Source organism: Theropithecus gelada, chromosome 19, assembly GCF_003255815.1.
Source record: "Theropithecus gelada isolate Dixy chromosome 19, Tgel_1.0, whole genome shotgun sequence".
Classification (NCBI taxonomy): domain Eukaryota; kingdom Metazoa; phylum Chordata; class Mammalia; order Primates; family Cercopithecidae; genus Theropithecus; species Theropithecus gelada.
Window position 1 is genome coordinate 28,946,748 of NC_037687.1, and position 14,508 is coordinate 28,961,255.

General features: G+C 40.6%; 1 protein-coding gene across 2 annotated transcripts in view; it reads right to left on the reverse strand.

Moving 5' to 3' along the window:
• Nucleotides 1-1,364: 1,364 nt before the first annotated feature.
• ZNF841 (zinc finger protein 841) overlaps nt 1,365-14,508 on the reverse strand; it is a 19,681-nt gene continuing 6,537 nt past the window's right edge. The window contains exons 3-5 of one of the 2 annotated variants that reach the window (XM_025369114.1): nt 13,903-14,031; nt 2,387-4,524; nt 1,365-1,409 (exon numbers count right to left, since the gene is read on the reverse strand). In XM_025369114.1, coding sequence (XP_025224899.1) covers nt 1,365-1,409; nt 2,387-4,524; nt 13,903-14,031 — 2,312 coding nt within the window. Of the gene's footprint in view, nt 1,410-1,935; nt 4,525-13,902; nt 14,032-14,508 lie in introns of those variants that run through there. The other variant, XM_025369113.1, reaches the window with a different exon arrangement.

Here is a 14,508-nt window from a genome sequence, read left to right on the forward strand (position 1 = left end):
CTTCCAGAAAACATGGATATGAAGGAACCACACCTAATGAAGTAGCCCTCTCATCTGATTTATTCCCAGAGGCCACAATGAAGGATGTGTAGGAAAGACTTCATACTTTAGGATGAAGGTCACAAATAGTTAACTAGCCTTTTTAAGAAATGTCAAAGTGAATACAATTATTTTATATACTGAATTAGCCATTTGCACACATGCTTTTGCTCCTTTGATGTACATATTACCTGGGGTTTTGACAAATTTTGTCTTGTAGTTATTTTACAGCAGGTATCATTCCAGGTCAATCCTGGATGGAGAAGCAGACTTAGTTATCCATAGTATGGTTTACCTAATGTGGAATCTGTTGAGAAATGGTTTAAAATTTTTCCTTGTTAATTACATTTGCAAGGTTTCTATCCAGCATGAATAATTTGGTGAAGCCTGAAGACACACTACTGATTAGAGGTCCTTCCATGTTAAGCACAATCATTTGGCTTTTCTCTTGTATAAATTCTCTCAAACTCCAAAAACATGAACATTTGATTTTTTATTTTTTTGAGACGGAGTCTTGCTCTTATCACCCAGGCTGGGGTACAGTGGTGCAATCTTGGCTCACAGCAACCTCCACCTCCCGGGTTCAAGTGATTCTCCTGCCTCAGCCTCCCAAGTAGCTGGAATTACAGGCGCCCACCACCACGCCCAGCTAATTTTTGTATTTTTAATAGAGATGGGGTTTCACCATGCTGGCCAGGCTGGTCTTGAACTCCTGACATCAGGTGATCCACCCACCTCGGCCTCCCAAAGTGCTAGCATTACAGGTGTGAGTCACCACACCCGGCCCATTTGATTTTTTTTAAAAAAGGCTTACCACATTCGTTACATTTGTAAGGCTGTTCTCCAGTATGAATACTCTGATGTTTCCGTTTTGATGTTCGGGTAAAAAGCCTTAGCACACAAGTTGCATTTGTGTGGTTCCTGTCCAAGATGTATATTCTGATGTCTAGCGAGTTCAGATACCTCGGGGAAGCCTCTAGCACATAAATTTATATGATTTATTTCCAATATAAACTCTCATGTCAAGTAGTGACTGAACTCTGGTACAAAGTTTTTGCCACACTCATTTCATTTGTAAAGCATATCTGCACTTTGAGTTATTTATAGATCCACAAGTTTTGACCTTTAGTATTCTTGCCACACATATTACACTTCTGTGATTCCTCTCCAGGATGTATATTCTTATGCCTAGTGAACACTTGCTTGAAACTTAGCTATATTCTTCACTTCATGTGTAAATGTATTAGGCCATAATTGCATTGCTAGAAAGAAATACCTGAGGCTAATGTATAAAGAGGTTTAATTGGCTCACAATTTTGTAGGCTTTACAGGAAACATGGTGCTGCCATCTGCTCACCCTCTGGGGAAGCCTCGGGAAGGTTAAAATGATGGTGGAAGGTGAAGGGGGAGTGGGCATGTCACATAGCCAGAAGGGGAACAAACAAGAGGGAGGTGCTATTCACTTTCATGCGTGCGTGCATGTGTGTGTGTGTGATGGAGTCTCACTCTGTTGCCCAGGCAGGAGTGGAGTGGCACGATCTCGGGTCACTGCAGCCTCCACCTCCAGGGTTCAAGCAATTCTCCTGACTCATCTTCTCGAGTAGCTGGTACTACAAGTACCCACCATGAAGCCCAGCTAATTTTTTGTATTTTTGGCAGAGACAGGGTTTCACCATGTTGGCCAGGCTGCTCTCGAATGCCTGACCTCAAGTGATCCGTCCACAGTCTCCCAAAGTGCTGGGATTACAGGCATGAGACAGGCGCCTGGCCCTGCCATTCACTTTTAAACAGCCAGACCTCATGAGAACTCACTATCACAAGGACAGCAACAAGGGGATGGTACTAAACCTTTCTTGAGAAATCCACCCCCATCATCCAGTTGCCTCCCACTAGGCCCCACCTCCAATGCTGGAGATTACAATTCCACATGAGACTTCAAAGGGAAGGGACAAATAGACAAATTATATCAGTTAAGTATAAATTATTTGGGGATCCCAGAAGTTAGGACAACGTCTAAAGGCCTTTCCACATTGAGTTTAGTTGTAAGGTTCTCTCCAGTATGTTTTATCTGATGTTTAGTAAGGCCTGAGCGACTAATGTAAGATTTGCCACACTCATTACATTTATAAGGTTTTTCACCAGAATGAATTCGTTGGTGTTTAGTGAGGCAAGACCGCCGCCCAAATGCCTTGCCACATTCAATACATTTGTATGGCTTCTCTCCAGTATGGTTTCTCTGATGGTAAACCAAGTTTGACCTTTCGATAAAAGCTTTACCACATTCATTACATTTATAAGGTTTCTCTCCAGTATGCATCATCTGATGATTAAGCAGAATTGAACGTACTCTAAAGGCTTTGCCACACTCATTACATTTGTAAGGTTTCTCTCCAGTATGAATACTCCAATGACGTGCGAGGCCTGAACGGTAACGGAAGACCTTGCCACATTCATTACATTTGTAAGGTTTCTCTCCAGTATGAATTCTCCGATGCCTTGCAAGGGTTGTAGTGGAATTAAACACTTTCCCACATTCAATACATTTGTATGGCATCTCTCCAGTATGTCTTCTCTGATGGTACACCAGACTTGTTTTATGACTAAAAGTTCTACCACATTCACTACATTTGTGTGGTTTCTCCCCAGTAGGATTTCTGTGATATTTTCCAAGTTTTGAACTTTGGATAAAAGCCTCGCCAAACTCATTACAGTGGTAAGGGTTCCCTCCAGTATGAATTACCAGATGTTTAGTGAGGCTTGAACGCTGAGTATAGGCTTTGCCACAATCATTACATTTGTAAGGTTTCTCTCCAGTATGAATTTTCCGATGACGTGCTAGGCATGAGTAGTAACTGAAGACCTTGCCACATTCGTTACACTGGAAAGGTTTCTCTCCGGTATGACTTCGCCTATGTATTGAAAGGTTTCCACTGTCAATGAAGACCTTGCCACACACATTACATTTGTAAGGTTTCTCTCCGGTATGCATTCTCTGATGACGTGCTAGGCATGAATAGTAAGTGAAGACCATGCCACATTTATTACAATGGAGCGGTTTCTCTCCAGTATGACATCTCATATGAACTGAAAGGTATCCACCGTAATTAAAGACCTTGCCACACACATTACATTTGTAAGGTTTCTCTCCGGTATGAATTCTCTGATGTATAGTGAGTAATGAGCCCCAATTAAAGGCTTTGCCACATTCATTACATTTGTAAGGTTTCTCTCCAGTATGAACTCTCCGATGCACTGCAAGATGTGAATGTTGACTGAAGACCTTGCCACATTCATTACATTTGTAAGGTTTCTCTCCAGTATGAATTCTCCGATGCCCTGCGAGACGTGAACGTTGAAAGAAGACCTTGCCACATTCATTACATTTGTAAGGTGTCTCTCCAGTATGAATTATCTGGTGCCTTACAAGTTGTGAATTTTGATAAAAGACCTTGCCACATACATCACATGTATATGGTTTCTTTCCTGCATGGATTATCTGATGTGCAGTGAGGCTTGAGTTCCGTTTAAAGGTTTTGCCACACTCATTACATTTGTAGGGTTTGTCTCCAGTATGAACTGTCTGATGAGTTGCAAGAGAGGAACTTTGACTAAAGCACTTCCCACATCGATTACATTTGTAAGGTTTCTCTCCAGTATGAATTCTCTGATGAACTGCAAGGTGAGAACTTTTACTAAACGACTTGCCACATTCATTACATATGTAGGGCTTGTCTCCAGTGTGACTTCTCCGGTGATTTATAAGATCTGAATTTTGTCTGAAGATCTTGCCACATACATCACATTGATATGGTTTCCCTCTTGTATGGACTATCTGATGTATTGTTAGTAGTGAGCCCCGATTAAAGGCTTTGCCAGACTCATTGCATCTGTAAGGTTTCTCTGTTGTATGTATCATCTGATGATTAATAAGACTTGGAGACACTCTAAAGGCTTTGCCACACTCATTACCTATGTAAGGTTTTTCCCCAATGTATGTTTCCTCATCTTGTGTAGGTAACGGAAGTTGCAAAAAATCATTCCCATATTTCCTAGAAATGTTGGTTTGGACACTAGGAAAAATTCTTTGAAGTGGTGAAGCTAAAAAACCATTATTAACTGTCTTCTCAATTTGATTACATTCATAAATTTTCCCTGCAGTTTGAAATTTCTGCAATTCAGCCAGACCGGACTGAAAGCTTAATATAAGCTGATTTTCAATATGCTTGTTTTCTACGTCCCCTTGACTATGTCGAGCTCTTGTACCAGTAAGATTGTTTTTATGGGTCATCGGTGCTTCTTTACAATTTATTTCACCATCTTTCCATTGAAAGTCAAGGTCCTGTAGATTTTTGTGGATTTCCCTGAAGTAAACATTTTCAATGTCATAGCTTTCATGTCCTTCCAACATCACTGTTTGGAATTTTTCTCCTGTGTTATTGTTCTGTATTGGTGGTAATTCCTTGATCACACGTTTAGGAGAGATACCTGCAAAATATAATGAACATGGGGTTTTAAAATAACTATTATTGGTAAATATTATTTTATACTGAAAACATACTACACTAAACATAATATACTAGCAAGTTGTGAAACTTTTCTACCATGATCTTCTATTTGTAGAAATGCAAAATGAATAGAATTCTGTAGTAAAGATGATCACATGTAATTCAAATCAATTTTAGGAAAGCCTAGTTTCAAATATCCTTTGACCAAAAGACTTGTGTTGTGCAAACATATATGAGCACCAAAACTAGTCTTTTGCAACCACTGACCCCAAATGACACACCAACTGCAGTAAACATATGGCTCCCTCATAATAGAAGAGAAAAAAGTTACATATATTTATTTCATACAAATAAATACTAAAACCACAGCAAGATATACTGTAATGGTAAATATTAACTAATTAATAATCATAATATAAATTAATAAATAAAACATTCTAATAGCCTGTGATAAAACCAGCAGGTAAATAATGAACAACCACAAAATACAAATTTATAGTATGAAATTCTAAACAATTCTCCATTAATAATAAGCAAGAACTTATAGTCTAGAGGCAGCATATGATAACTAGAAAATACGTTGAGATCACTGGCTTTTAAAGATAAAAGAAAGGTAAATATGTCTATGGCCATACCACCGTGAATGCATCTGATCTATCTGATCTCAGTAGCTAAGCAGTGTCAGAACTGGTTAGTACTTGGATGAGAGAAAGGTAAATATATAACATAATAAAGAATGAAAATTGGGGACAGGTCAGCCAGGCGCAGTGGCTCACGCCTGTAATCCCAGCATTTTGGGAGGCCGAGGCAGGTGGATCACAAGGTCAGGAGTTCAAGACTAGCTTGGCCAACATGGTGAAATCCTGTCTATACTAAAAGTAAAAATCAGCTGGGCGTGGTGGCACATGCCTATAATCCCAGCTACTCGGGAGCCTGAGGCAGGAGAATCATTGGAACCTAGGAGGCAGAGGTTGCAGTGAGCCGAGATTTCGCCACTGTACTCCAGTCTGGGCGACACAGCAAGACTCCATCTCAAAAAAAAAAAACAAGGGAACAGGTATGGTGACTCAGACCTATAATCCCAGCATTTTGAGAGGACAAGGCGGGCAGATCACTTGAGGCCAAGAGTTCGAGACTAGCCAGGCCAACATGGTGAAACTTTGTCTCTCTACTAAAAATATAAAAAATTAGCCAAGTGTGATGGTGCATGCCTGTAATCCCAACTACTCAGGAGGCTGAAGCATGAGAGTCACATAAACCCATAAGGGGGAGGATGCAGTCAGTCAAGATTGCGACACTGCACTTCAGCCTGGGCGACAGAGAGAGACTGCCTCAAAAAAAGAATAAAACTTGGGAAAGGAAATCAGAAATTCCAGTTATGATTTCGTGCCTACAACTATGTAACAAACAATAGAGCAACTCCCTATGTATTCATTGTCTTTTTTTGCTTTTGGTTGAGATGGAGTCTCACTCTCTCACCCAGGCTGGAGTGCAGTGGCATGATCTCACCTCACTGCAACCTCCAGCTCACAGGCTCAAGCGATCCTCCCACCTCAGCCTCCTGAGAGCTGGGACCACAGATAGATGCACGCCATCATGCCCGGTTAATTTTTTTGTAGTTTTGGTAGAGATGAGGTTTTGCCATGTTGCCCAGGCTGGTCTGGAACTCCCGAGCTCAAACAATCTGCCCACCTCTGCCTCCCAAAGTGCTGGGATTACAGGCATGAGCCACCGTACCCAGTCCTGTTCATTGTCTTTAATTATCCAGTTCATTGGCCACAAAACATGTATGATACAGAGATTGCACCTGGAAAATGTATGAACTAAGATAAAAGACAACACTGTTTGGAACAAACTGCAAAATGAAAATTTACAGATACAATGTAGACTGTTCTGATATAAAGACTTATGTCTGCCAAAATTCCTATGTTAAGGTCCCATCCTCAATGTGATATAGTATTTGGAAGTGTGGTCTTTGGGTGGCAATTACGTCAGGATGGTGCATAGAACTTCAGGAATGCAATTAGAAGAGACGTGAAAAAGCTTCTGTTTTTTGCATGGCAATCTTTCTGCCACATGAGAACACAAAAAGAGTCAGCCATGGCACACCAGAAAAAAGCCCACACCTAGAACCAAAGTGGCTGGCTCTGACATGTTGAACTTTGCACCACCTAGATCTGTGAAAAGTCTATTTCTGCTGTTTAAACCATCCTATCTATGGTATCTGATATAGCTAGCCAAGCTGACTAAGGTAAAGCCAATACGCTATCTCATTATAAACATGAAACAATGTTGATACACATTATTAAACAAATTTGTGAGTCTTTACTATAAAACATGCAATATTCTAAGCTAGCTAACAGCATTAACTTGTTTAAAAAGTCTTTAGGTAAGTTATCATTATTTAACAAACAAGCACACTAAATATGCCCACAGGATTTATGTATCTATACCCAATTTACAAAGAAAGTAAGATATGAGAACCTGGGTTTGCAAGATCAAACATGTTTTTAAAAACAACTCCCAAACAAGCAGTGCAGATAACAGGTCAACCCAAATATCAAGAGTATAGAAATAATTCAAGAGCCATTTTGTGTAGAGCACCTGATTCTGTCGCTGTTCGGGGTGCCACTATGTAACCCACATGGACCTAGGGGAACTGAACAAAGGGGGTGAATGCAGGAATAAAAGACAAGAGACAAAAGAGTATATTTGGAAGAAGGGGTCAGGGGGCACCTTGCCTCTAGTGGACAAGGGCCCTGAGCTTTACACAGCCCTCTGTATTTACTAAGCAAGAGAGATAGTGAGAAGGAGGGTGGAAGAAGGGGTCAGCTGCTCAGCCCAAAGTAGGTTTGCAAGACTGCATTCCTCAAACAACAGGCTCTAGATATCACAGTAGATAACCTTGGCGCCACGGAGTGATTGCCTCCAGCAAAACTTCTGTCAGCAGAAGCAGTCATGAGTTTGCCCACATCCTGCATTCATGATAAACAATTTGCTGTTTGATCATATAGCCTCCAGTGGAATGCTGAGTTGGTCACGTCCCATGAACCTTCAGCTCCCTGCAATGCTATGTTGCCAAAAGCATTATTCAGCCATCCGTCATGAATAACGAACGGTTTCTGAGTCATCATCCCCTGCACATATTGATTTAGGCAGTGTTATCAGACAATGGTCAAGTAAATGAGTAGGGGTGACCCCTTACAGAATGAGAGTAGCATAGGAGGTGAGGGAGTTCTGCAATAATGGAAGTATAAAATTAATATGCTAGGCAGTAACTGGGTAGTCCATCTGGACCAAAGTAATATGTTAGGAAAGGCCCAAGAGGAGAAAGGGCAAGCCGGGAGAGCAAGGAGTAATAAGCATGGGGCAGCAAGGTTTGTGTGCTCGCAGAGCTGTGGGAATGTAACTGCACAAGAAACAGCTAAAATCCTGGCTTTGGAAGAAAAGAGAAACTAATGTAGAAGTAGCATTGTATTAATACTTAAATGTGAGAAATACACTATAGGTGCAGGACAAGGGAAGACAATTAAAAAGGAGGTGGTGTGATGATATGGGAAGAAAACAGATTATGTCTCTATAATATTTGCTATGAAATTTATCAAATTGAATGTCCCATGAGTTCTATTTCCAGGTATATGCTCAACAACCCTACCTATCAGGAGATATGTGAAAGACTGTTCTTATAATTCAGTCCTTAAGAAAAAACTTGAAAATTGCCATGAAGAGGAGATGGATGAATTCATTTCGTACACACACATAATGATACCATAAAACTTTATTGATAGTACAAGAATGATAGTACAAGGAGACATGGGGTGCAGAATGAGGACCCTAGCACAACAGGCGAAGATTTGAGAAAACAAAGAAAGCAGGAGACTCTTGTCAAGGTTGAAATATATGTCAATGGAGACACAGTATATACGATGAAAGTAACTGGGATATCAAAACACAACATGGAGGCCGGGCGTGGTGGCTCACGCCTGTAATCCCAGCTCTCAGGGAGGCAGAGGCGGGAGGATAGCTTGAGCCCAGGAGTTCGAGACCTGTCTGGGTAATATAGCGAGACCCCGTTCTCCACAAAAAGGAAAAAAAAAAAAAAGACAAAACACAACATGGAAGCAGATCTGTAAAAAAGTCATTTTTGTATGTAATTGAAGTTAAGCTGTTATTAGTTTAAAATAGGATGTTATAAATCAAAAGTGTTTTCTGTAATTGCAACGGTAACCACAAAGAATGTATAGAAGACACACGCAATGGAAGTAAAACCATTTCAGGAAAAAAAAAATCAACTATACAAAAACAAAGGCAGTAAGAGAAACAGAGCAAAAAAAATCTAAAAGAGACACAGAAAACACTTAACAAAATGGCAATATAAGTCCTTTTCTATCAGTAATTACATTAAATGTAAGTGGTTTATACTCCACAGTCTGAAGACAGAGACTGGCTGAATGAATTTCTAAAACTGGCTTCAGCTACACACTATCCAGAAAATACTCATTTTAATTCAAAGGATATAGGTAGGCTGAATTGAAGCGATGAAAAAAGTTATCCCCTATAAACGGTAACAGAAAGACATCAGCAGTGGCTAAACTGATGTCAGTCGAAATAGACTTTATGTCAAAACTGGAGACAAAAAAGGGCATTATATAATGATTAAAAGGTTAATTAACTAGGAAGATATAATAATATGTGCCTAATATAGCAATCCTCAATATGTGAAGCAAAATTAATACAACTAAAGGGAGAAGTAGTTTCACAGTAATAATAAGAGACTTCAATGGCCTATTTTTACTTATAAATAGGACAATCAGACAGAAGAAAAATAAGGAACTAGTTTGTGTCCTTTGTAGGGACATGGATGCAGCTGGAAACCATCATTCTTAGCAAACTATCACAAGAACAGAAAACCAAACACCGCATGTTCTCACTCATAGGTGGGAACTGAACAATGAGATCACTTGGATTCGGGAAGGGGAACATCACACACCGGGAGCTATCATGGGGAGGGGGGAGGGGGGAGGGATTGCATTGGGAGTTATACCTGATGTAAATGACGAGTTGATGGGTGCTGACGAGTTGATGGGTGCAGCACAGCAACATGGCACAAGTATACATACGTAACAAACCTGCACGTTATGCACATGTACCCTAGAACTTAAAGTATAATAATAATAAAAAATAAAAATAAATAAATAAATAAATAAATAAAAAGAAAAAAAAAAGAAAAATAAGGAACTAGAGAACCTAAACTATACATCAAATTGAACCTAACCTATATATGCATAACACAACATCCAAAAATAGCACAATACAAATTTTTCAGAACTGCATATGAAACATTTTTCAAAAAAAAATATTGGAAAAGAAAAAATTTTTTAAACTTTTTAAAGACTAAAATCATAAAACATAACTTATCCCATCATAATAAAATAAAACTAGAGATCAAGAAAGAAAATTAGATTATCAACAAATATGTGGACAAAACATACTCTTAGGCCAGTGTGGTGGCTCACACCTGTAATCCCAGCAATTTGGGTGGCTGAGGCAGGTGGATCACCTGAGGTCAGGAGTTCGAGATCAGCCTGGCCAACATAGTGAAACCCAGGCGTGGTGGCAGACGCCTGTAATCCCAGCTACTTGGGAGACTGAGGCAGGAGAATCGCTTGAATCCAGGAAGTGGAGGTTACAGTGAGCTGAGATTGCACCACTACATTCCAGCCTGGACAATAAGAGCGTAACTCCATCTCAAAAAACAAAAACAAAAACAAATAAAACCATACTCTTAAACAGCCAATATGTCAAATTAGAAATCACAAGGGAAATTTTAAAAAATCTCAAAACAAAGGAAAATGAAAATAGAACATACCAACACTTGTGAATGCAGAAAAAAGTGCTAAGATAGAAAATCTATAGATATAAATGCTAACATTAAAATAGAAAGATATCCGATGAAACAGAATAGGAAACCCAGAAATACAGCCACACACCTACAACCAACTGATCTTTTATAGTCAACAAAAACAATTGGGAAAAGCCATTCTATTCAACAAGGATGCTAGAAAAACTGGCTAGCCATAAACAGAAGAATGAAACTGGACTCCTATCTCTCATCATATACAAAAATTAATTCAAGATGAATAAAGACTTACATGTAAGACTTCAAGCTACAAAAATTCTAGAAGAAAATATAGGAAAAACTTTTCTGGACAAAATACAAGTTTGTTTTTTTTTTCTTTTTTTTTTTAGGGACAGAGTCTTGCTCTGTCACCCAGGCTAAAGTACAGTGGCACGATCTCAGCTCAATGCAACGTCTGTCTCCTGGGTTCAAGAAATTCTCTTGTCTCAGCCTCCCAACTAGCTGAGATTACATGCATGCACCACCACGCCTGGCTAATTTTTTTGTATTTTTAGTAGAAACGGATTCACCATGTTGGTCAGGCTGGTCTTGAACTCCTGACCTCAGATCTCAAAATGATCCACCCGCCTCAGCCTCCCAAAGTGCTGGGATTACAGGCATGAGCCACTGCTCCTGGCCCAATACAAGTTTTTTAAGAGAATTTATTCTTCATTGCTTGAGCATCATGAAAAAAATATATAGGTTTTATAAATAGTAGAGAAGTGTCTGAAGTGTAAGAAATGGGCTAAGTGGCCGGGCGCGGTGGCTCAAGCCTGTAATCCCAGCACTTTGGGAGGCCGAGACGGGTGGATCACGAGGTCAGGAGATCGAGACCATCCTGGCTAACATGGTGAAACCCCGTCTCTACTAAAAAAATAACAAAAAACTAGCCGGGCGATGTGGCGGACGCCTGTAGTCCCAGCTACTCGGGAGGCTGAGGCAGGAGAATGGCGTGAACCCGGGAGGGGGAGCTTGCAGTGAGCTGAGATCCGGCCACTGCACTCCAGCCTGGGCGACAGAGCAAGACTCCTTCTCAAAAAAANCCAGGATGGTCTCGATCTCCTGACCTCGTGATCCGCCCGTCTCGGCCTCCCAAAGTGCTGGGATTACAGGCTTGAGCCACCGCGCCCGGCCTAAAGTTAGATTTTTAAATAATGATTCACTATAACATGATGGACATGAATGTAGACAGAATAGTCATTATAATATAGCATTTGTTCCAATAAAGAAAAAAAACAGTGCAATTTGAACACTCAGCAAGCTATATTTAGGAAACTGAAACTTATTACAGAAAAGCAATGTATGTCATATAACAAAGAATGATCAATCTATTAAATGGTATTTCCACAATTAAGACAGTAACTTAAAAAATTATGTTCAAGATATTAAAAATTTCCAACTTAAAAACTGTAATCAATTTAATTGACAAACATATACTTTCATAGTAGGAATGAAGTCAGGTGAAACAGAAGTAAAAGCAATAACTGAAACTGTCAATACAACACTATGGAGTTTGTGTAAGTTTTAGGGAAACTGCTGCTGAGCTATACCATGTGTACTAGAGAAGGAAATCTTGTAAAATACATAAAACAATATGCATTCCCCAACACAACACTACCACACTAGAAACATAAAACAAAGAAAACTGAGTATCCTCAAAACTATGGAAGTGATCGTTACATAAATAAAAACAAAGTTCATTTCTAATACATGAAAATGCATCAGATGAAAGCAACGGCTGCTTAAAACGAACTTTCTGGACTTAAAAAAAATAAGTCTCATTCAACTTCATGAGCTTCCTCAAGATCAAAGTCGTACTCACTGTAAACAAAAATACTGGGGAAGAAAAGTGTGGCATGAGCAGTGGTTCAGGCAACCACCCTGCAGAGATGAAGCTGTGAACTTGGACAATGTTCTCCCTGAGAGAAATTCCTCTTTTTTTTTTTTTGAGATGAAGTCTTGTTCTTGTCCCCCAGCTTGTCCCCCAGGCTGGACTGCGATGGCGCAATCTCGGCTCACAACTTCCACCTCCCGGGTTCAAGTGATTCTCCTGCCTCAGCCCCCCGAGTAGCTGGGATTACAGGCACCTGCCACCATGCCCGGCTAATTTTTGTATTTTTAGTAGAGACGGGGTTTCACCAAGTTGGCCAGCTGGTCTAGAACTCCTAACCTCAGGTGATCCACCCGCCTCAGCCTCCCAAAGTGCTGAGATTACAGGCATGAGCCACCGCGCCCGGCATGGGAGAAATTCCTACACCATTCACTGCTAGCTCAAAAAAGAGGACCATTAGTATATGAGATCAACATTACCACAGTACCCTTGAGAGATACTTTTGTGACATTTCTCAGAAACCAGGCTCTTGTGATGCTATCTGAATATCATGATAAATGCTGATCATTCTACTCTGACTTTAATAGTTGCATCTGTATGTAGCAAGATGATGTTAAAACTCATTACTCAAAGTGCTCTCCTTCAAAAATTTTCTCTTACCCAGTAAACCCACTCCATAAGATAGTCCACGAGATATTCATAACCCCAAGATGGGTTATCACAGCAGGAAAAAAGGATAAAATGTCAGACCCTAGAAATGTGTTTATTCAAAGCAAGTCTCAGAGGCAAAAAAATCACACAAACATAAAAGAGAATGTAAGATCAGAAATAGCCAAGGCATAAACAAGACAGAGAAAAACACAGGAGTTGGATTGTGAGGGATCTTGAAATGAGACTCTGCTCTGTCCACAGATCCCAAACTAAGAGTGTGAAGACAGAGATATGCTCCCTGTATAGGACTAAGAATAAAGAGAGGATCTTTGTGTCAACTGTCTTTACAATTCTTCTATGTAACAATCTCAGGAGACCCAACTCATTCCCCTGTCACAAACCCAAGAAGAGTATCCAAAGAAGAACTAAGAAAATGGCTCAGGGACCTGAACAGGCAGAGGGCTGAAGACAGTCCCGTGCAGTTCTAGGACCCCAGCTTCAAAGGAAGGGCAACCAATATTTCCCCATCTCCTGACCAGCACTTTCAAGTATACGAAATGAGGTGGAACCAGAAAAGCTCCAGGCATCAGGACTATGGAGCTCTAATCTATATGGATCAGAGAACTGAGGATCAGATGGAATCAAGAATAGGAGGAGAGACCACACGGGAAAGAGACTTCTTTGAAAAGGCCCTTCCCACGCCACAGAGTCAAAGCATCAGAGTTCAGAGAATTTAGATGACACTGTGGTTCATCATAACAGTCTTGTCCTTTACTCTGTTTGAGCTGCAGCAACCCGTGGAGAGTGAAAGGGTAAACTTATACGTGTCTGGAGAGCAAAGTGATAAGCAGGAAAGAAGAAAAATTTCGAAGCTCACAGAAAATCAAATTTGTTTCCCCACAGAACTCTCCCACTTGCAGAGTTTTACACACACAATTTCATCATGCTGCTTCCATTGTGCCCATCTGAGCTCTTACCTGTGATCATGCCTTTCATGCATTCTCCCCAATTTGGGTTCCTTGCTATTTTCACTTGGCTCACCACAGTCCAGGGCTCTTTCCCTTGCTCCAACATGGAGATAATATTCAGGTCAGGAAGACAGAGTCCTGCTTATAAAAAAAAGAAAGAAGATGTCCCATGGTTTTTCCAGAACCCAGCCTAATGTTTAGGTAGAAGAGAAAACACTGCAGTTGAATCTACAAAATATTTCACAAACTCATCCACTGATTGCCTCCTTCTGAATGTTTAGGGAACACTATAAGATGCAGATATCGGCCGGGCGCGGTGGCTCAAGCCTGTAATCCCAGCACTTTGGGAGGCTGAGACGGGCAGATCACGAGGTCAGGAGATCGAGACCATCCTGGCTAACACGGTGAAACCCCGTCTCTACTAAAAATATAAGAAAATTAGCCGGGCGAGGTGGCGGGCGCCTGTAGTCCCAGCTACTCGGGAGGCTGAGGCAGGAGAATGGCGTGAACCCAGGGGGGCGGAGCTTGCAGTGAGCCGAGATCGCGCCACTGCACTCCAGCCTGGGGCACAGAGCAAGACTCCGTCTCAAAAAAAAAAAAAAAAAAAAAAAAAAA